Source organism: Tetrapisispora phaffii, chromosome 11, assembly GCF_000236905.1.
Source record: "Tetrapisispora phaffii CBS 4417 chromosome 11, complete genome".
NCBI lineage: Eukaryota > Fungi > Ascomycota > Saccharomycetes > Saccharomycetales > Saccharomycetaceae > Tetrapisispora > Tetrapisispora phaffii.
The window spans coordinates 241,163-263,154 of NC_016530.1; the positions used below are offsets into that span (position 1 = coordinate 241,163).

Sequence of the window (21,992 nt, forward strand, 5' to 3'; positions counted from 1 at the left end):
TTTCCAATGTAAAATGTATATAAATTATTATTCGACAATCCTCCTCTATTTAGTCAAAAACTTGGAATTAGAAAGCTGAACATTATTGCATCTTACTAATAAGGTTACCTTGAAGATCGAACACAAATATTTTAAATGTTATTTTTAACAACTAATTGACTTTTGAGCTATTTTGAAATGTTTATATTTAGAGTTGCTTGTTACCTTTTTAACTTCCTTGACTTAACTTCGCGTCACATTTATTAATTATTTATATCAAAACATTAAAAAATGACAGAAAAAGGAAAATAACGACACAAATTATTTAAATCATTTGATATTTAAATCCTGCCTTCTTATTAAGATTAGATATTGTATTTAATTAAATAGTAAAAAGTTGAATATATCCCCAAACACAATGGGTGCTTTACCTGAGAACAATATGGAGCAGTTTATGGAATATCTTAAAGAATATGCAGATAATTCCGATGAGAATGATGATGAGCGTGATAAATATAAAGTTCAACTTATCAATGAGTACTGTGACAATGAGCGTCTTCAAACTGTGCAATTTGGAAAAGAAGAGGTCAAAATGTTTGATTCAAGAGAGGATATTAGTAATAAAAATATACAGCCTTTCAAAACAAATAGTAATAGAGGGGCTTTAAAACCTATAATTAAAGCTGTAGAAAAGATATCTATGGATAATAATGTAAACGAAGAGCTAGAAGTCAAGGAATGCCTAGCTGCATGTTTTAGTCTGTGTTCTGTTGATGAAGAAAAATTTACTGATCTTAGCATTTCTAAGAAATTGCGTCGTCTGTATATATCCATTGGATCTGCTTTCAAGGTAAAGGAATTATTTTTCTATTGGGTCAGAATGAGAATTGAAAATGAGTTACAGAAACAAATATCTGATCAAGAATTACAAATAAAATTACTAAAACAAAATTTAACTGATATAACAGATAGTGAAAAGACACGGACCCTAGAGTTATTAAATTTCCAAAATAAATATAACAAAACGATATTAGAGAAAACAGAATTGGAGGATAAAGTTAAAATGCTTGATGTGTCAGTTGATACTTTAAAAAAAGAACTGTTGGGAACAGAAGATACAATAAGTGATCTTGAAAATTTTAAAGAACAGTGCATAATTAAGAAATTAGAAGTGGCAGAATTAGATACAGAAGTAAAACGTTTAAATAATAAAAATATGGAATGGAGAAAAAAATCTAACGAATATAAATTGGATTTGAGCAGGAGAGATGCTGAAGTAAAGGAAGCTCAAATGAAACAGCAAGAACTGTTGATTAAATTTGAACACTTAAAAAAATATATGATAATCTTGACAATAATATTCAGAATGATAAGTTTAGATATTTTGAGTTAATAGAACAGAATCATGCTTATATGAATGAAATAGCAGATTTGAAAGAAAAGTATCACGAAGCTTCAAATTATTTGAGGAAAATGAAAGTTGATTTGAAAGAAAATTTGAATTTAGGATATGTTAGAGAGAAAGAAATGGAAAAAATCAAGATCAAAAACGATGAATATTTAAATGAATTAATCTATGCTTCTGATGTAAAAAAGAAATTAGAATTAGAAATAGAAAGTCTTAAAGCTGAAGATATTAAAAACAAAATACTATTAGGACACTTGGAAAAAATAGTAAAACAATAAGAAACACAATCAAAGAGTTTAAAAATGACTTTAAAAGTGGTTGAAAAAAATGCAAAAGGAACCTCAGATGACGAGTAATTAATCAAATATCAATCGTTATATGAGATGTATAATTTACAACACTATTTTTTCTCACTCTAATTATCAATTTCTTTAAAGGCAACTTAATAGATCTCATATACATAAAAATTATTTAATATATTTTTATTTCAATACAAATTTGAACTTTATAAGTTTATACCTTAAATAATATTTTTATCTTATTAAGTTCTTGAGATAAATTCTACCCGAATTGTAGTTCATAACAATTGAAGATGCCAATTTTTATTTTGAATAATGTTTTTTGAAACGGTTAGCTGCAGTTAAATAAGTTTATGTAATTTAGTTAGATAGATAAAATAAGAAAACTAAAGTATCAATCATAAAACAGGAATTTCGAAACGTGCTCTCATATGCCGTTATGATTCAACTGCTTTTCATTGCTCAATAGTTGCATTCATTGTTGTAATATATTAAAATGTTGTTAGATTATATACTATATAGTCAGATAATCTCTCAGGTCTCTTGGACCTGGATCAATGAATTATTTAGCTATTGATTACCGGGGTTTATATATACATCATATTTCAATCTACCGTTCTGTCCAACGAGACGACGTCGTCGAGTTGAACACGTACGGCTGACTGATGGTTCTACAGTACTATTTATGCATTAGAAATTCTGCTATTACATTCTCGTGAGCACTATTGTTTCAGGTTGGCAACAATAATCTCCTAAAGAGGTAATATCTGGTATTGTGTAGTCACTTATACGACCAGTGACATTTCCAACAGTCTTATATGTCAGAATTATTGTAGTGTATGTGACAGAACTAAGTGTTTATGACACTTTGAGTCCAGAACTAATAGATCACTACTAATGGAAAGAAGGTCTAGAACAATCTTCCAAGTGGTAGGTGCAAATTTCTCACTACAATGTAAATGGCTACGCGATAAACACAGATGTACAATACAGCACTAAAGATCTTAGGAGGATGAATGAACACGTACACATGTTCATTCAACTGTCAGATTAACTCATATATAAGGAGGGCATCTAACTCTATATAGAATAGTTTAATTACACTAATAAAAGATCAATCGATTATTTAACTATAAAGAAGATGGACTATACTAGAGCAACTGAAGTGGCTAATGACACTAACTTAGATGTTGGAACTACCCAACATAAGCTTGTTTCTCCACATTATATCTGTCTATCTATTATATTATATTCCTGTCATAAATCTGTTTATTGTAGTAATCATATTACGATAAAAATACAAATTAGTTGGTTTCGTGGTCTAGTCGGTTATGGCATCTGCTTAACACGCAGAACGTCCCCAGTTCGATCCTGGGCGAAATCATTAATTTATTTTTTTGCTTGGGCATCTCAACCAGCAACACATCGCACTGCAACTTATAAATGATATCATTTATACAATTTATCACGTCTACTGTTTACACAACTATAAACTTCTGTCTTTCATCAATGTAACTTTCAAAACTATTGGATAGAGATAGTTTCGGTAACTTCGTTTTCAAATTATCAATATTAAACACAAAATGATATGGTCTTATTACGACACTGTCATTTGAAACACTTATTCTGGTAATCTCACTAATATCATTCCACGAAGAAAAAGAAACAGAGATACTTTCTTTCAAATTATACTCATTAATTTTCATAACCTCTTTGCTAGTTGGATCTTTTAGTTCATAAAAAGTCAACTCATTTAATCTTGGTAAGTACAATCCTTGTATTATTATCAATCTTGCATTTTCCTTGATTAATGGCTTGAGTTGTAAATGCTCCAAAGATGAACAATTCAAGAATAAAATTGGACTTTTTGAATAACTAAATTTACCAATATTCGATTCATGTTCTAATGGGGCCCAATTAATTATTTTTGTATGTTTTACACCTTCTGGTATCAAATTAAGTCTAAAATATGGACTGGCATCTCTTGTCTCTTTTAAAATCAATTCTTTTAATAGAGAAAGGTTTTCATTTAACGAAGCTGATGCAGAGTAAGTGTCAGCTTTCCCTTTCGTGACTGTCTCAAATTTGAAGCGATGACCAGTAAAGCTTTCTATTGAAGGTAATTCCCAGTTCTTTAACGAGTGGAGTTGAAACAAAAATCTCAAATTTACGTCATTGTTCTTAAATTTTTCTATGGTGTTAATTGTCAAATCAATGAAGTTGCATTTCTCTATATATTTTGAAATATTGATTGGTGTCTGATCCTGATTGGCATTAGGTACAATTGATTCTCTAAATGTGATATTCTGTAGAACTGGGCAGTTTACGTTTAAGTACGTCAAATAATTTTTAAATATACTTTGTGGAGTAGGTGTATTCAGATGTGCTGTGTTATAATGATTCCTCGAACTTGATGAAAGAATATTGAAAATATAGGTATCAATAGTAGTATATCTTATAAACAATTTCTTTAAATTTAGAAAAGTTATTTGTCTAAAATGGATATAGTTAGAGGGGTCATAATAAGATGATGTATTTTCAGAAAGTATGCCAAATAAGTCTGATCCTGCATCGACTTCGTTTCCGTCATTTTCAAATTCAATCATTAAATGATTACTAAACCTACCTAATAACCATTCTGGAAGTTGTTGAAGAAATGTGACAGCATTCTCCATTATCGAGTTTTTATTAGCTAATTCTATGTTGGAGTAAGAACATAACAGAATATCAAAGTCAATCCGGCCCATATTCACATTTTTAAAATCAATACGTTTCTTTAAGTCAAATGTAGAGGGTATTATGGTGTTTTCATCTACAATAAAAATAATTTTTTTAATGGATTCCTTGTAGATTATTACCTTGTCATTTTCGGCATCACTCATATAAATAATACTCGAATGTTTAAGTATAGGAGACAAACTTTTCCATTTCTTAAAATTTGATTGAGAATCTTTATCCATCGTCAAGGCAATAAAACATAATTTATCCAAAATCAAAGAAAGCAACAAACTGTCGACATTTTCTTTTAAAATATTGATATAATCCAAAACAGAATACACTGAGATATTATCTAATTGATTTAAAATTAGTTTGAAGACTTCTGGCGGGAATTTACCAGTCTTCATTCTTTAAGGGTTGTATAGCAGATTCTACTTATTATTGCCTAACTGAAGTAACCTCGAATACTAAAAATATAAAATTAAGTAATACTATTTTATTAAAACACAAGTCAATTCTATAATTAGATTCATATGATAAAATAGTTATCTTCACGATAGGTTAATCAATTAACTATACTCTTTCTCAAAAATAATCAAATATCGATGATCTTGGAATGAATTTTTCCAGTATCAAAATTTCAACATCCTAAAAATATTGTTTCCAATTGATCTGTAACAAAATTAAGAAAAGAGATCTATTCAGCCTGGAATAATTTCCAAGAGGTTATGAGTAATCCTAACGATACTTAACACATAATCACCATTTGCTATTTATATTTAATATAGATTATCTTTATATAATGTTTTTGATATAAGAGGACGGTGTAAGAAGAATCCTAGTATTTGAAAATTCTTTTAGTGAGAGTGAAAATAATCCCACCAAAACAATGACAGAGATGACTGCTGGAGAGAGAAATATTAAAGAACTGTTAGAAGAGTTCAAGTTTGAAAAAATCTTGAATTCTAATCCTCAGAATAAGATGATTTCAGTGCTAGGATCAATTTCGAAAGAAAGTGATGCTATTGTTGTTATTGAGAAATCTCATTTTCTTCCAGATACCCAATCTGAGGATATCAAGTCATTAACTGGCGCTATAGAGCAATTGTTTAACAACGATTGCTACTTTACTGGTGTCACGGTAGCTACTGAGCATCAAATATCTCAAAAATTACAGCAGCTAAAAGTGAATTTAATATACCCAGCTACCACAACACATATTCAAAAACAATTACAACAGAAGTTTCATATGATAACCGAAACACCTACAATGTACGAAAATATTGTCAAGCCGTATATAGATGATATGTATAAACAAGGTAGATTAAAATGGGTACATAACATTCTATATGAAGGTGCCGAAGCTGAGAGAATTGTGTATCAAAATAATGATATGATGGTTCTTCCAGATATGAAATGGGATGGCGAAAATATGGACACTTTCTACTTAGTGGCTTTAATAAAAAGACTTGATATCAAATCATTACGGGATTTGAATCAATCTCATATTCCATATTTAAAGCAAATATTATGTGATATCAAGACAAACATCCCAAAACTATACAACAACCAGATCAATGCAGATGAATTGCGTATATTTATTCATTATCAACCTTCATACTACCATTTCCACATTCACATCGTAAATATATTGCATTTAGGATTAGGAAACGGCTTGGTAGCAGGAAAGGCTTGGTTATTAGAAGATATTTTAGACCAATTAGAAAATATGGCACCTTCAAAAGACGGCTTCAAAGATAGAACGCTCACATATGCATTGGGTGAAAACCATGAATTATGGTCTAAATTTAAATAAGAATCATGTTGAACATACCCTGAACTTTAATCTATATTAACCAATGTCCATATTTTGAAATTATAAAATGTCTCTTAGTAAGCTTAATACAATCGTTTAGAGGTCGCGCCGACCATTGTACAGTTAGTCATTATGAAATTTGTGAAAAGTTCCTCAAGAATATATTTATTTATAGCGAGTTAAGAATATTTAAATAAATACAGTTAGTATAAATATGTATATAAGGATACCAATTTATTAAAATGTACTTTTAAAGTTCAATTACAGTTCCGTTTCCCGTCTGCTTTCAGTTTATTTGAACTTTTTGTTATCTGATAAGAGATATCAATTGATCAATTGCAAAACAAGGCAGTGGGATATTGTGCTATTTTAAAATTTTCTAATAGCTAAAATGATGCAATATCAGAATATTTGGAAAAAGTCTCTCTTGACTACACAAAACCGGTTTTTCTCTAATTCTGTCTCAAGATTGGGGACCAATGGTAAAAGAAAGGCTACTGGTGTCGTATTCATGAATATGGGTGGTCCAGCCACACTCCATGAAGTACATGATTTCTTATACCAACTATTTGCAGACTATGATCTAATTCCGATTAGCAAGAAATATCAGCCAACGATTGCCAAATACATTGCCAAATTCCGTACTCCAAAGATTGTAAAACAATATTCCGAAATTGGTGGTGGATCTCCAATTCGTAAATATACTGAATATCAAGCTAAAGAAGTTTGTAAAATCTTAGATAAAACCAACCCAGAAACTGCTCCTCACAAACCATACGTTGCTTTTCGTTATGCTAAACCATTAACTGATGAGACTTACCAAAAAATGTTAAAGGATGGTATAACTAAAGCTGTAGCATTTACACAATATCCACAATTTTCCTACTCCACAACAGGTTCATCGTTAAATGAACTATGGAGACAGATCAAGAAGTTTGATCCAGAAAGAAAGATCAGTTGGTCTACTATCGACCGTTGGCCTACAAACGAGCACTTGGTCAATGCATTTGCTGAAAATATTAAACGAAAGCTTGAAGAATTTCCAGAAGATATAAGAAGTGAAGTTATTTTGTTATTTTCAGCACATTCATTACCAATGGACGTAGTGAATACTGGTGATGCTTATCCTGCTGAAGTTGCCAGTACTGTATATAACGTTATGGAAAAACTGAAATTTAGCAATCCTTATAGATTAACTTGGCAATCACAAGTGGGTCCAAAACCATGGTTAGGAGCACAAACCCTAGCTATTTCTAATTTTTTGTCTCCTCAGTCTAAGGGCTTGTTATTTATTCCAATCGCATTCACTTCTGATCATATAGAAACCTTGCATGAAGTGGATTTAGGAATCATCGGTGAGTCTGAACACAGAGCAAAATTGAAAAGATGTGACTCTCTTAACGATAGTCCAACATTCATCAAAGCAGCTGCTGATGTTGTGAGTGATCATTTAAAGAGTAATCAATTATATTCTAAGCAATTACCATTAGATTTCACCTTGGGTAAATCCAATGACCCAATTGTTGATCTTTCTGAAGTTTTTGGGGATCATAGCAAGAACTAAATTATGAGAAAAAGATACTCTTTCTATTTAATCATTAACGATATTGATTCATTAATGGATGAATCGATCGATATTTTATTTATTTATATATTATCTATGTGCAATATATCCTGTTTCAAGTGCTAATTAGTTTCTGGAAAACATATTCAATGTAGTGCCTAAATAACAACAATATCAATGTATCATTTATAAGTTGCAGTGCGATGTGTTGCTGGTTGAGATGCCCAAGCAAAAAAAATAAATTAATGATTTCGCCCAGGATCGAACTGGGGACGTTCTGCGTGTTAAGCAGATGCCATAACCGACTAGACCACGAAACCAACTAATTTGTATTTTGCTTCACCATCTCCCTACCTAACACGCATCACCATCTCTCACAATTATCAATCGCCATTCATCTTCCGTGGCTTATCCACAGATCTCCAACCCACTGTATTCTCGTGCCCATGACCTATACCCATGACCCCATCAACATGCTGCATATCGCTTATGTCCATTAATGCATGATTCCTAAAATTTATCTCTAACGCCCGTCTGATCTCACGGTAATGGAGAGAACATTCATGTGATTAATGCATATACGCGAGACCATCCACGCACTAATTAACCCGTTTAAATTTGCTCTTATGGTGACAATGTACCTTATAGCAATGCAATTGTATCTATAGTATACCCCTACCCATTATAACGTTTATTTTTATAAAGACGCAACTATCGAATTACCAGAAATGTATTATTTAGAACGATATACACTTATATATATATCATATATGTATGGCTTATACTAAGTAGGTAATTGATTATCAGAGGACATATATATATAACTTAACCAATTTGTGCACGACCTGTGATACCAGGGATAGAAATTCTCAATCTATGTGTCAATGGTAATTTTGGAACGATACCAACAAATATAGTCAATATAAAATTTCCAACGAAGAAATTCAAACTAAAATGACCATAATGAGTGCTAACTAAAAATAACGATATTGGCACAATAAATAGAAACTTTCTTGAAGGAGTATATAAAGTTTCATCATTCAACTGTTCCCACATTGTCAAATTATCATAAGCACCGCCATTGAATTCGAATGGGGTACCTTTAATCAAATGGAACATGACATAGGATCCAATGACATAAGTCATATTAGTCAGAGTCCATGACCATTCGTCTGTAATTATTGGTAGGAAATTGTAGAAAAGTTTCAATAATGCAATTATAACAATATGAATGACCCAAGCTCCTTTTTGATCAACCCAAGTAGCATTCATATTTGGAAGCAACTGTTGGTCATTTTCCTCTTCAAAAGTCTCTGGCTCGACGTGTGATATTATACTTGAAGATCTCCTCCGTCTATGATCTTTAACAGGTTCCGAATCCACAGTGGCACTAGTGACTGGTTCTAAACTCTCTTTACATTGACTGATGTTATCAATATTTTCAGTTTCCACAGAGCTACTGTTCTTATAAGATGGGAATGGCTTCAAACCATCTTCTAATGAACTATTATTCAAACTAGTAGATCTTTTTCTTCTTAAATTCTGGCTCATCCTGTGTACGTGAGTGTGTCTGTGAGTGTGTGTGCGAGTCTCTATCTATCTATCTCTCTGTCTATCTATGTCCCTTTGAAAAAAGTGGTTTAAGTACACAAGCACATATACATGAGATCTACCTAATCAACATTCCAGTGACATATTTAATATAAACTAGTACAACCATATGAACAATGAAACTTTCTGCCCTCTATATATATTACCACCTAATCCGCTTATGGCAGCCGTCATAAATAAATTTCAGAATGTTAGAAACGACGGACGGCGGTGTTACCCGGCTCCTCATGCAACCACGCGTCGCCGCCCGCCCCTTTCCTGCACGCCGGGCGGGCGGCAACAGATGCTTGTTACCCGCCCAAACACAAAGGCGGTGGTTAACGCCCAGCCACCAGGAGACGGGGATCTTCCAACACTGGGAGCTAAGGAGCACACTTATATATATACATATATATAAGTGTGTGCATGTGTGGTTGTTTATATTTGCGGGATTGCAGTTGCGTTCTTGAGTCTGGCAGAGCACAGACAAGTCACACGCCCTCAAACACACAAACACAATGGTTTCACAATTATTCGAAGATAAAGCTAAAGAAGTCAACGAATTAAAGACTAAGCCAAACCAAGATGAGATGTTGAAGTTATACGGTCTTTACAAGCAAGCTACGGTCGGAGACAACACTAATGCCAGTAGACCCTCCATGTTTAACATGAAGGATCGTTACAAATGGGATGCTTGGGAAGCTTTGAAGGGAAAGTCTCAAGAAGATGCCGAATCAGAATACATCGCTTTAGTTGATCAATTGGTTGTCAAATACGGCAAATAAATAGAATCAGTCTATCAATCACTCACTGCCCTCTCCGCAATTTTTATATTGAATAATACATACCTCTTCTTTATATCTACTGGCTCTTTTAACTTCGTTCGAATATGCTTATATTCCTTCCATGTGTATTTTGCAGGTTCATCGTCTTGTACGGAGAGCACCGTCCTTTACGTTTTTTTAATTTCTTTTTATTTTTGTTTTTGTGTAATCCCATAAATAAGAAAGTCTTAAAGATAATAAAACAACTATTACTTATATATATATACATGTGTAACCTCTATGTAGGCACACGAAAGCCAAGGTACTCATCATCGGAGGATATCATCGATTTACAAGTGGTGTGTTTTATTATATTTGGATTACTACCCTGTCTTTTTTTTTATTCATTCAAGTTTTTATCCTTGAACAAGTCCAACAAAGAAAATAAAATAACGTTCACTCGATAATGTCTGTTGTTGAATTTGCTACCATTTTAGAGAACACTATTTTATCTCCAGACCAAAATATACGTGTTCAGAGTGAAACTCAATTGAAGAAACTTTCAAATGAGAACTTTTTACAGTATGCAGATTATTTATCACAAGTTATAGTTGCTCCCGTTGATACAAATATTAAAATTGAAGCAAAAATCTTGGCTTCTTTATCTTTGAAAAATGAATTAGTTTCGAAAGATTCAGTTAAAAATGAGAATTTTAAACAGCGTTGGATAAACTTCGTTAATGTCAAGACGAGAAACGCAATCAAAGAAAGAGCTATATCTGCACTAATTGATCCGGAAATTAGAATCGCAAACTCTGCTGCACAATTAGTCGCTGCAATCGCAAATATTGAACTTCCTATAAATGAATGGCCAGGATTAATGAAAGTCGTGGTGGAAAATACTGCTCCAGAAAAACCAGAAAACGTAAAGAGATCATTCTTACTGACTTTAGGTTATATTTGCGAAAATTCAGACCCAAGCTCTCCTGCTTTGATCTCAGCATCAAATGATATTTTAATTGCAATTGTACAAGGTGCTCAATCTTCAGAACCTTCTGTTTTAGTTAGATTGACTGCATTGAATGCTCTTGGCGATTCTTTGAATTTCATTAAGAATAATATGGATCGTGAAGGTGAAAGAAACTATTTAATGCAAGTGGTTTGCGAAGCTACTCAAAGTGATAATGCAGAAATTCAAGCTGCATCTTTTGGTTGTTTATGTAAGATTATGTCTTTGTATTACTCATATATGAAACATTATATGGAACAAGCTTTATTTGGTTTAACAATTTCCACCATGAAATCCCCAAATGATAAAGTGGCTTCGATGGCAGTCGAGTTTTGGTCCACCATTTGTGAAGAAGAAATTGATTTAGCGTACGAATTATCACAATTTCCTGATTCTCCATTTCAAAGTTATAATTTTGCCTTGTCTTCTATAAAAGAAGTCATTCCAAATTTATTAAACTTATTAACTAGGCAAAATGAAGATCCAGAAGATGATGATTGGAACGTTTCAATGTCTGCTGGTGCATGTTTACAATTATTTGCTCAAAATTGTGGTAACTACATTTTAGAACCAGTACTAGAATTTGTTGAAGCAAATATGACAAATGAAAATTGGAGATATCGTGAGGCTTCTGTAATGTCATTTGGTTCCATTTTAGATGGACCAGATAAAGAACAAAGAACTTTCGTGATTCATCAAGCATTCCCAGCTATTTTAAATTTAATGAATGACCCATCCTTGCAAGTGAAAGAAACTGCATCTTGGTGTATCGGTAGAATCGCAGACTTAGTGATCGAAGCTATTGATGCTCAAAATAACTTACCTGGAGTGATGCAGGCATGTGTTATTGGCCTAAAGGACCATCCTAAGGTCGCTGCAAACTGCTCTTGGACTATCATCAATTTAGTGGAACAACTGGCCGATGTTCAACCTTCTCCAATTTTCAATTATTATCCAGTATTAGCAGACGCACTTATCACAGCAGCAAATAGACCAGATAACGAAAATAACGCTCGTGCATCTGCATTTTCATGTTTAACAACCCTAGTGGAATATGCTACTGATTCAGTTTCTGAATTTTCAGCATCAATCTCGACATTTATCATGGATAAATTAGGTCAAACAATGTCTATTAACGAAGAAAATTTAAGCATAGAAGAAAGACAAAGCTTACAAGAACTACAAGCAAATGTTTTAACTGTTTTAGCCACTGTCATTAGAAAATCACCAGATAGTGTTGTATCTGTTTCAGATATGTTAATGGATTTGTTTATTAAATTATTAAACAAAAAAGAATCTTCTTTCATTGAAGATGATATCTTTTATGCAGTCTCTTCATTAGCAATGTCCTTAGGTAAAAATTTTGAAAAATATTTGGACACATTTTCGCCATACTTAGTTAATGCTCTAAATCAAGTTGATTCACAAGTATCTATAACGGCTGTTGGATTCATTGCTGATATTTCGAATTCATTAGAAGAGGATTTCAAGAAATACTCAGGTGCTTTCATGAATGTATTGGGACAAATGATGCAAGCTCCTAATGCAAGAAAAGATTTACACCCTGCTGTGCTAAGTGTATTTGGTGATATTTCATCTAATATAGGTGCCGATTTTATGCCATACTTAAATGAGGTTATGACCATTTGTGTTTCTGCTCAAAATGCTGAACCTGAAAACGGTAGTTTAGAAGCTCTAGATTACCACTTGAAGGTTCTTGAAGCTGTATTAGATGCCTATGTTGGTATGATTGCTGGTTTACACGATCAACCACAAGCTATTTATCCATTCGTTGGTACAATTTTCCAATTTTTGAATAAGGTTGCGGATGAACCACAATTGGCCGGTCAAGACTCCACTGCTAGATCGGCTGTTGGTTTGATCGGTGATATTTCACTTATGTTTGCTAATGGTTCAATCAAACAATTTTACTCCCAAGAATGGATGGTTGAATTTATTAAGAAGACAAGATCAAATAAAACATTCAGTCAATCTACTAAAGATGCCGCCAGATGGGCTAGAGAACAACAAAAGCATCAATCAACATTATAATGAAATCAAAATGACGATATAATATCAACTTTTCTATGTTATTAGGATGCTGTTGATATTAAAAAATTGAATCTGCAATATTAATTTTCATTATTAATACTTGATACCTTTTGTTTCATTTTTTCTATTCTTCTATTTCCTCGCATAAAGCGTTGTTTCAACTAGGAACTTCTTTTTATTATGTTTCTATTTCACTTCCCCTGCATATTTCTAATTCTACCTTTCAATACTTTCTACAATTCCTGATTATAAACTTTTTTTTTTTCATATTTTCATACTTTCATCTAATATCACCTCTATCATTATTTCCCTCAATTTCAACCTGTTTTCATTATCTCCTCTACTACCTAACTCCCTTTCTATTTACTTCTCATTTCATTACCGTCTTCATTTCATCTGTGAACTCCAAATATAGCATATTCTAAAGCATTTTAAAGCACCGTTCCAGCACCTTCTTGAACTAAATTTATTCTCTTGATCACGTAGGTATTATTTTTTTTTGCCTTTTTTTTTTTTTATTTTTTTTTATAGTTCGTTAGTTGTATATATTTATAAAAGATTATTTGTTAACAGTAAGATATTTTATAAAACGTTTAAATGAAGTTGCCGTGGTTATAGTAACATCTCTCTCTCTTCAAGTTCTTTTAATGTTGTTAAGTTAAAAATCATTTGGATTTTTTGTCACTTTCGGTATCTGTCACTAATTTTTTGAATTTCGGGTCAAGCAAGAGCAACAAAAATGGATCTGAAATGAAAAAATAATATGCACCAATATACAATGGCAATGCATAAACATAATATTTGTATATTTAGGAAAATGCTGAGTTCATGTCATTCTAGTAACTTACAATTACAAACTTATGAAATTTTACTTGTATCGAATGAAATAGAATTGGTAAACGACTCGCTCAAGAACTGAGATGCTGGAAAACTCCACTTTAACTATATCCCCCAATATTATACCCCTGGATGATACATTTATACTATATGACTCGAACAGTCTGCTGTCATTCTGCTGTGCTTACTTCTCATTGATTCCAATCGGTATATTGATGTTTTATCTTTCATGGTTCATCACAACGAGAGAGATCGAAGCGTGCATTATTGCTGGTGGACAAGTGAGTAACGAGATTTTCAACAATGTAGTGAAAAAAATAATCAAGCAACCTAGACCTGCCTTTTTTGGTGACAGTTTCCAAAATAATACGATGAGGTCCGGATATGGCATGCCTAGTGCTCATTCGCAGTTTATGGGATTTTTTTTCATCTATTTCACGCTAACGTACATCAGAAGATGGAATAATTTAACATCAGTAAAAAAAGTGCTGGGCGTAGCGAACCTAGCCTGTTTATCTGCAATCGTATGTTTCTCTAGAGCGTATTTAAACTACCATACGATTGGGCAAGTAATAGTTGGATGGAGTTTAGGAGCATGCGCAGGATCCACATACTACTTCATTATTGGAGTGTTAAGAGAATTGGGATTCATCAATTGGCTATTAGACTTGTGGATACTCAAGCAAGTCTATGCAAAGGATTCATTCAATTTAGCGCCTTTCTCATTAAGGGATGAATACAACCATTATCTACGAAGAAAAATAACCACCGATTCTCGGACCAAGAAAAATAATTGAAGCACTAACTTGTACTACCCCGATGAATATGTTGCTATTGAGAAAACCAAATAACATATATACTACTATTTTATAGATGAATAATAAAAATTTTGCCATGCATAACGCTCATCGCCCATCTGTCTCTTAGTAATCATGGTCAAGATATAAAACACACCACCATAACCGTAAAATCAAGTTTGCTTATATCCGCGGATTTTAAACCGACATGCACCATTTTTTCGTTCACCACCAAAAGCCGACAAAGCGAAATCTTTCAATTCCACATGCTCGAACGGCACCCTCCCTTCTTGGTCTCCACCTGTGCATAAACCCAATCTATACCCATTACTAATTCACGATCGAATTTCACATTCTTAAAATCTAAAGTGGACCTTTTTGCACGCTACATTCTGACAATGTCCCAAAAAGGGAAAACTCAATTTTCGAATATTTTTAACAATTTCGAAAAAATTCTCGGTGGCTGCATGATCTGTCTTTTCTCGAAACATTCTCTTTTAATCATGTGCGCCGATTTAATGCGAGAGTGCGTCCCGTGGTGACATAACACACAGAGACGTCTGCATTGAGCATACTGATTATTAATACAAGGATTTCCACGCAGAATTGTACGTCCGTTGGTTGATGCTCGTTGTCCATCGTTGTCAATTGGTTTCACTGGCCTGTTGTTTCCGCGGAGCTGTCCCTAGCTCCGGAGCATTGGGCACTGAAAGAACTGGTTGGTAAGGGTTGGGGCCGCTCCGCGGATATAGGCATTGTTCTGCTAATACTTATTACGGGAATATTAACAGTTTCGAAATGGGTCTTGGTGCAAAAGGACGAGAAATGGAATTCTCAATGCTAGACTTGAGGCATGTTCTGTGTAGTTTGCCCGTACAAAAGTGCATGTTAGTAATCGAATTATGTTGATTATTAATGTAATCGCTGCTAAATAGAAGATGCATATATAAGTAGATGGCAATTCGTGAAATTGTAACCTCAATCATGGTCTGTTTCTGTCTATGGTTTGCAGTTTGTGGATAAAAAACACCCCACTATACAATCAATCATCAGAATATATACACAATACTCATAATACAATGTTTTGCCCAAAACTTATCTGTCCAAGAAAACGCTGCAATTCCGATTCTGCCATCGTCGCAAAAGTTGACTCCAGAACATCTACTTTCTCAAGTCTCGGTTCAACCGCTTCAATGTCATCGAACAGTTCAGTGGCATCTAAAGTATCATCCATAATATCTGCAAAGCCTTTCTCTAATGTCATCCTTCTAGGAAGAGGCCCTTATGAAAGTCAAAAGCCGAATATGATCAGCAGGCATGATCTAATGCTTGCTTCTCAGAAAAAATGAAAAGGTTTACCTCAGCATATACTCATCCACTAAAATAATGCGTGGAATGCATCTATATACTCTACCATCTCCACACATGTGCGTTTTGCATACACAGATACTTCTGCGTTTAATCAGCTTTTTAATATACATATAATACATCGAGCTTTTAATTTAATACAACTATCATTTAAAAATAATTCATCCATATTTATTAATAGACATTGTTTTTAATATTATTCAATATATATACATAACCATACATATTGTTGATCTTGCCTGGAATTCTCTCTACTGCTATATTGGGATTTTTCTTACTTGGTTTTGAAATGGCGTTATAGTGATTTCAGTTATCTCATCACGAGAGAAGTTGGTTTTCCACAAATCCTGGCATGAAGATGCCATGAAGTAACCATACAATACTCTCAATGTACTTTCATGGGCAATTATAAGGATGTCGCCCGATATCCTTTCTAACTCTAACAAAAATGGTTCCATTCGAATAGCTAAGTCATGATATGATTCTGCCCTTGGAAATCTGTAATGATATGGATCTTTTAGATATTCTTGGTATTCAGTTGGATATCTGTTTTGCTTTTCTTCCTCAGATAAATCTGCTACAGAACCTTCCCTCAATTGCTTTAATTCCATTCTTTGGTATACAGGAATATTATATTTCTTTGCGAAGAATTGTCCAGTATCGTATGTTCTTTTCCGCTCAGCAGTAAAGACATGCAATGGCTTTGAATCCGTTAGAGCGTTCAATTTCCAACGTGCCATTTCTTGATTATCTGGATCTTGCTCATTTTTAGAGACTCTTTCCATAATGACGTCTGTCATACGGTGTGCGAAATCTATTCCTTCTTTATTTAATTCTTCATCATTTAAATAATTATCTTTTTCACTTGTCCCACATCTAGAGAAATAAATTTTACCATTCGTATTTCTCAAATTCATTAAAAAAAATACAATTTTATTAATTAAATAACCTCCTTTAATATTATTAACAATGATCTCTTTACCAAAATCTATAAATTTAATATAACACAATTTTTCATCTTTAGACATTTTTTGATAAAAAGATTTATTGAGTTGTAACCTCCTTTTTAAAATATTTTGGGTTTGTTCTTTCGTAAAATTCTCAAACTCAGATGCCTTAGCTGCATTCAATAAATTCAATTCATATAGCTCAGGATCCTTCACAATCGACTCAATGAATATAACTTTTATATTTAAATTAGCAAACCGTATGTGTATGTTTGTTCTGTCCTCCTTCCTGATATTTAAAGCATCATACACAGCAATCTGACCTTTGGTCTTTTGGAAAAATACAATCATATCATTAAAGACAGACTCTAATAATGATTTCCTAAACTCTTTTCCCACTTTCGTTTCAGGTACCGCAGAGTAACAATCATCCCCTGAATAATTCATCTCTTTTCTATATTTTGAAATATGAAATGATTCTGCCCTGACTCCTAGCCATCTTGTATACCTTGTAATAGCAACAGATAGAGCAGTCTTTGAAGTAGCTGGTAGCCCAACTAGTACAATCAAAATCTTCCCTGCATGAAACAATTTCCCAGAATCGGTTGCATATAGTTGTCCAGGTGCGACGTTTTCTTCAATTTTGATTGGTTTGTGGACACTATCAACAGAACCGGCAGTTCCGCTCCTACTTGTGTCATCTTTATCACTTCCTGATTGGGGAACATTTAGTTTACCCCATCTGGAATCAGTTCTAGCCATATGATTACCTTCACTGAATCTCCTATCCATCAATTCACTACCCAATCCATTCAATAATTCCTCATTATCTAAGGGCACATTAGGAGCTGGGCTGGTCTTCAATTCTTTAGTTTCCATATTTTTAAAAGTATCAGTGCCTACACTTATTTATTAAACTCTTTACAGAGTCTAAGCATTAATTATAACAACCTAATAACCATTAAGTTTAAATAATTAAAATCTTTTATATATATGTCAATTAGTACCCCAGTTAATTTTGAGACCACTTTATTCCTTTAAGGACGCCGAAGGTCAGGTGACCGGCCAGTTTGTAAGGTCCAATTAAGTATTGGGATCTGTATCAGCAAGGTAAGCAGCCAATATAGAGACTATTGATTTTGTTTTTATAGAAGAAGATGAGTCAAGATCTTGTCTGCCACTCATATTATTTAAACATTTCGAATGAAAAATGAAGATAGTTGACGTTTTGCAAACCGGGAAGTTTACGTATCATTGAACATACAACAGGACCTGCAATCCTTCATTACAATCACTCTTTAGATGATAGGCTAGAGATATCCGTAATTATCTATACAGAACAAGGAGTACTCTTGAAATAATAAATAATACTGCTAAATCATGTTGATAATGTATATGGACACTTTTTTCTTTGAATAAAATAAGAGTAATATGAAAAGGTTTCTCTAACCTAAACTTAATGTAAAGTTGTTATTTTTTTAAAAAATTACCTTAGAAAGATAACTATTTAGTTATACATGATTATGAGATTTAAAAAGAATTATTTATATTTGATATATCGAAAATTAAGTCAACATATAAATTGTTTATTCTAATTTACCACCTTTTCTTTCAATCAAGGCCTTTCTGTCCTTGTCTAAGTGTAACTTGGTGATGACAACTTTAGATGGGTGAATGTTGATTGGAACAGAGGCACCGTTAGATTTGTCCTTGGTGATCTTGTCAACTTGGATGGAGAACTTTAATCTGTAGACAGAAGAAACCTTACCTTCTTGACCCTTGTTAGCACCACGGGCAACTAAGATTTCATCATCTCTTCTGATTGGTAAAGCCTTAATACCGTATTGAGCTCTCAATTCCTTAGATAATGGAGCAGACAATAGAACACGACGTTCAGATGATGGGGCGGTAAAATAAGCCTTTCTGGCCTTTCTTCTATCAGAGGAGACGTCTGTAAATAGTATTTGGATTCATATTCATATTATTGAAGATAATAAAAAATACAAATTTAAATGGATTGTTAGTAAACATGCTATTTTGTTTAAAAAAAAAAATTGTCAGAGAGAAAACCTTATGTGAAAAATTATGATTTAGGTCGAATCATTGTTTAATGTAATATAGTTTCCAAATGGTTAAAGTAAGTACAGATGCGATCCTTAAAAATGTCACGGCTATAACCATTCATTGACGTGAGATCTGAAATATATACATATATTTTCTTCCACTTTAAGACTATCTATCCACAGTGTACAAATATAAGTATCCTTTTATATCGCTTGTATATTCATTTTAACATCATTACTATAATCCCAGCTACTTGTAAACCATTCGTTCATGTTCATTTATCTATGAAAGTGGACCATGTATTTCATTCTTCTAACCAAATGATCCAGATGAATGTCTTTGGGTTCACTGCACAAACAAATCCACACTTAAGTATAACATAGACAACAACATCCATCTAGAGTTACGATCCTCACAACAGTTCGTAATAAGTTTTCTCATCTTTCAAATTATTTTTGCCCTATCTTGGAAATTCCTAAACATACCTAAAGATTGCTTAGCCATTGTTAATATAATCCTTGGTTTGCTGTTGTTGTTATCTAAAATTTACTAAATGCAATAATACTAATGAATATATCCTTATATATCAACACATATATATATTTTTTTCAATGTTTTCCTAACAAATAAAATTATAATGAATTGGCTATGATGTTGCTAACTTAGCACTGGAAGTCTAAGGCGTATTATGTTTTTTGCAAATTATGAATATTTCAGAGTTTCAATGAGGCAGATTAAACTTTCCATACTATCCAATAATCTTGTGAAGGCTATCGTCAGTTCAAGAAGTTAGTAAATGTTAGACCCAAATGCAAGGTAAAACCATGATGTGCTGATCCTGGTAGACAGACACCCAAATGATTAGCTTCAGCCTACGTTTAGACAGAAAGAAAAATGAACGCCCGTTGCGGTAGAGAGGAAATCCAGTTTCATCCTACTTGATGTCCAGTAACTTTACCACGGACTCAAATGTTTCTGATGAGAGAACTCTCTTTCTGAAACAAAGAACCATGCTAAGCCAGTGTGATGTGACGCTTCTGAGTTGTTTTGTGAGCAGTTTCCCATGAAAGCAACGGAAGCGATGAGAAGAATATCGCTTCTGGATTGCGTTCCATGAAAAATTGAAAACTTGAAAAATTGAAAAAATTGAAAATTGAAAAATATTTGTTTTATTTATTTTTTCAAATAAAAGAGACAGAACGTTAATGGTGTGTGGGTGGCACAGTCACTCAAGATGTTATCTGCGTTACAATTGAAATGCTTTTATATGTAATCGAGTCGGTCAGTGTCGCATAAAGATGAGTGAGGATAATATAATGCACTTTCAATTGTTGTTGCATTGACTGTTACATGTCAATAAGATATCCATAATAGCTATTGGATATGATACGAGAACTGTGCCTGGCTCATGCATAATAGTAAGTTTCATGATATATACCACTTGCTGTCTAGGTACAACTAACCGCTCTTAATATTAGTTAGCGGTCGTTGATAGAATAACCAAAAATAATATATTCTTGATCTAGCAACGTTTATGCAAACTTATAATAATTAGAGCAAAAATTATAGCCCACCCCGGGACTCGAACCCGGATCACATCCACCGGAAAAATGTATGCTAACCATTGCACTAAGCGGGCAATAAAGTTTAATAAGCTTATATGATAATGTTTTACTGAACTTTTACGGTTAATGTCATGTGATTTCTCAATGAAATTTTAACAAAATTCGCAGAAAGTTCAAAACTATGAAAAGATATTAAATTAATTATGTAATAAGTATCCTTTTTTAGAGATATTATTTTAAAGTTTTGAAACTAATTAGAGTAACTAGGTTGAACTATAATTATCACAATTTCAAATACAACATTCAAGACTGAATCTTTTCACCAATAAATATAATGTTGAGGCTTTTCCCACAAAGTGCCCGAAAATCAGCACTGTTGGCCAATAAAGGCACAAATTTACGACCAGCAAATAATATTATAAACCACAGAGTTTCTTCATTATTATCAGTTAAACATAGGCACTTATCGACTTATACGTATCCAAGAATACACGCAGAAAAAAAGGCAAATGTCAAAAAATTACCTTTATGGAATCGCATCAAATCATATAGTACATTTACAGCATCTGGTGTGTTGATCGTCGGTGCAACTGGTATATCAGCAATTGTTATTTATCTAATTGTAACTGAATTATTTTCTCCATCCGGAGATACCCAGCTATTTAACCGTGCAGTCTCATTAGTTGAGAAGGATGAGATTGTCAGATCAAAACTACAATGTCATGATACAATTATCAGACAAGAACGTTTAAAAGCATATGGTGAATTAGTTCCTGGTGACAAATGGACAAGAAATAGACCAATATCTTCAAGCAAAAAACTCGATAGGCAAGGAAAAGAACATTACTTCATGAGATTCCATGTAGAATCAAAAGAGAAAATTGGATTGGCACATCTTGAAGCAATCGAGTCAGATAAACGCTACAAACCTGATTTTTTAAGTTTATATATTGATATTCCTGGTGAACAAAGGTATTATCTAATTAAACCAAGAATGAAACAGATTATCCAGCCTAGAGGATTTTTAGGGTTCAATTGGGGATCGAAAAAATAAATTACCATATTGTCCATTGCAGACAATGTATTTATCAATCGTATTTTAATTATTGAATAGATGTAAATAATAATAATAATAATTACACTTCTTTTACCTGTATCTATTCCAAAGGGTTACCAATTAGAAATAGGCACTTAAACAATTTTCACATACAACCT

At 33.0% G+C, this 21,992-nt stretch overlaps 12 protein-coding genes and 3 non-coding genes across 15 annotated transcripts; 9 read left to right on the forward strand and 6 right to left on the reverse strand.

The window, feature by feature from the left end:
* Positions 1 to 397: 397 nt before the first annotated feature.
* MPC54 (Mpc54p) lies at positions 398 to 1,372 on the forward strand (the record flags this gene model as incomplete). The annotated part of the gene is made up of 1 exon (XM_003687635.1): positions 398 to 1,372. One exon carries the CDS (start codon positions 398 to 400, stop codon positions 1,370 to 1,372), a length of 975 nt encoding a protein of 324 aa, XP_003687683.1.
* A 1,624-nt stretch (positions 1,373 to 2,996) lies between these two features.
* On the forward strand, positions 2,997 to 3,070 carry TPHA0Ktrna4V. Its single transcript has one exon. It is a non-coding gene; the product is annotated as a tRNA-Val (tRNA).
* A 94-nt stretch (positions 3,071 to 3,164) lies between these two features.
* Positions 3,165 to 4,811, reverse strand: BOP2 (Bop2p; the record flags this gene model as incomplete). The annotated part of the gene is made up of 1 exon (XM_003687636.1): positions 3,165 to 4,811. The coding sequence occupies one exon, from the start codon at positions 4,809 to 4,811 to the stop codon at positions 3,165 to 3,167; it is 1,647 nt and encodes a 548-aa protein (XP_003687684.1).
* Positions 4,812 to 5,302: 491 nt separating this feature from the next.
* On the forward strand, positions 5,303 to 6,220 carry TPHA0K01170 (uncharacterized protein; the record flags this gene model as incomplete). Its single annotated transcript, XM_003687637.1, has 1 exon — positions 5,303 to 6,220. One exon carries the CDS (start codon positions 5,303 to 5,305, stop codon positions 6,218 to 6,220), a length of 918 nt encoding a protein of 305 aa, XP_003687685.1.
* A 391-nt stretch (positions 6,221 to 6,611) lies between these two features.
* Positions 6,612 to 7,784, forward strand: HEM15 (ferrochelatase HEM15; the record flags this gene model as incomplete). Its single annotated transcript, XM_003687638.1, has 1 exon — positions 6,612 to 7,784. The coding sequence occupies one exon, from the start codon at positions 6,612 to 6,614 to the stop codon at positions 7,782 to 7,784; it is 1,173 nt and encodes a 390-aa protein (XP_003687686.1).
* A 246-nt stretch (positions 7,785 to 8,030) lies between these two features.
* Positions 8,031 to 8,104, reverse strand: TPHA0Ktrna5V. Its single transcript has one exon. It is a non-coding gene; the product is annotated as a tRNA-Val (tRNA).
* A 505-nt stretch (positions 8,105 to 8,609) lies between these two features.
* On the reverse strand, positions 8,610 to 9,335 carry TPHA0K01190 (uncharacterized protein; the record flags this gene model as incomplete). The annotated part of the gene is made up of 1 exon (XM_003687639.1): positions 8,610 to 9,335. One exon carries the CDS (start codon positions 9,333 to 9,335, stop codon positions 8,610 to 8,612), a length of 726 nt encoding a protein of 241 aa, XP_003687687.1.
* A 557-nt stretch (positions 9,336 to 9,892) lies between these two features.
* On the forward strand, positions 9,893 to 10,159 carry ACB1 (long-chain fatty acid transporter ACB1; the record flags this gene model as incomplete). The annotated part of the gene is made up of 1 exon (XM_003687640.1): positions 9,893 to 10,159. The coding sequence occupies one exon, from the start codon at positions 9,893 to 9,895 to the stop codon at positions 10,157 to 10,159; it is 267 nt and encodes an 88-aa protein (XP_003687688.1).
* A 445-nt stretch (positions 10,160 to 10,604) lies between these two features.
* Positions 10,605 to 13,199, forward strand: KAP95 (karyopherin beta; the record flags this gene model as incomplete). The annotated part of the gene is made up of 1 exon (XM_003687641.1): positions 10,605 to 13,199. One exon carries the CDS (start codon positions 10,605 to 10,607, stop codon positions 13,197 to 13,199), a length of 2,595 nt encoding a protein of 864 aa, XP_003687689.1.
* A 920-nt stretch (positions 13,200 to 14,119) lies between these two features.
* On the forward strand, positions 14,120 to 14,833 carry CAX4 (dolichyldiphosphatase; the record flags this gene model as incomplete). The annotated part of the gene is made up of 1 exon (XM_003687642.1): positions 14,120 to 14,833. One exon carries the CDS (start codon positions 14,120 to 14,122, stop codon positions 14,831 to 14,833), a length of 714 nt encoding a protein of 237 aa, XP_003687690.1.
* A 1,001-nt stretch (positions 14,834 to 15,834) lies between these two features.
* On the forward strand, positions 15,835 to 16,182 carry TPHA0K01230 (uncharacterized protein; the record flags this gene model as incomplete). Its single annotated transcript, XM_003687643.1, has 1 exon — positions 15,835 to 16,182. One exon carries the CDS (start codon positions 15,835 to 15,837, stop codon positions 16,180 to 16,182), a length of 348 nt encoding a protein of 115 aa, XP_003687691.1.
* A 276-nt stretch (positions 16,183 to 16,458) lies between these two features.
* On the reverse strand, positions 16,459 to 18,027 carry TPHA0K01240 (bifunctional fructose-2,6-bisphosphate 2-phosphatase/6-phosphofructo-2-kinase; the record flags this gene model as incomplete). The annotated part of the gene is made up of 1 exon (XM_003687644.1): positions 16,459 to 18,027. The coding sequence occupies one exon, from the start codon at positions 18,025 to 18,027 to the stop codon at positions 16,459 to 16,461; it is 1,569 nt and encodes a 522-aa protein (XP_003687692.1).
* Positions 18,028 to 18,734: 707 nt separating this feature from the next.
* Positions 18,735 to 19,716, reverse strand: RPL26B (60S ribosomal protein uL24; the record flags this gene model as incomplete). The annotated part of the gene is made up of 2 exons (XM_003687645.1): positions 18,735 to 19,099; positions 19,698 to 19,716. The coding sequence occupies 2 exons, from the start codon at positions 19,714 to 19,716 to the stop codon at positions 18,735 to 18,737; spliced, it is 384 nt and encodes a 127-aa protein (XP_003687693.1).
* A 1,063-nt stretch (positions 19,717 to 20,779) lies between these two features.
* TPHA0Ktrna3R lies at positions 20,780 to 20,851 on the reverse strand. The gene has a single exon. It is a non-coding gene; the product is annotated as a tRNA-Arg (tRNA).
* A 260-nt stretch (positions 20,852 to 21,111) lies between these two features.
* On the forward strand, positions 21,112 to 21,831 carry TIM21 (Tim21p; the record flags this gene model as incomplete). The annotated part of the gene is made up of 1 exon (XM_003687646.1): positions 21,112 to 21,831. The coding sequence occupies one exon, from the start codon at positions 21,112 to 21,114 to the stop codon at positions 21,829 to 21,831; it is 720 nt and encodes a 239-aa protein (XP_003687694.1).
* Between the last annotated feature and the right edge of the window lie 161 nt (positions 21,832 to 21,992).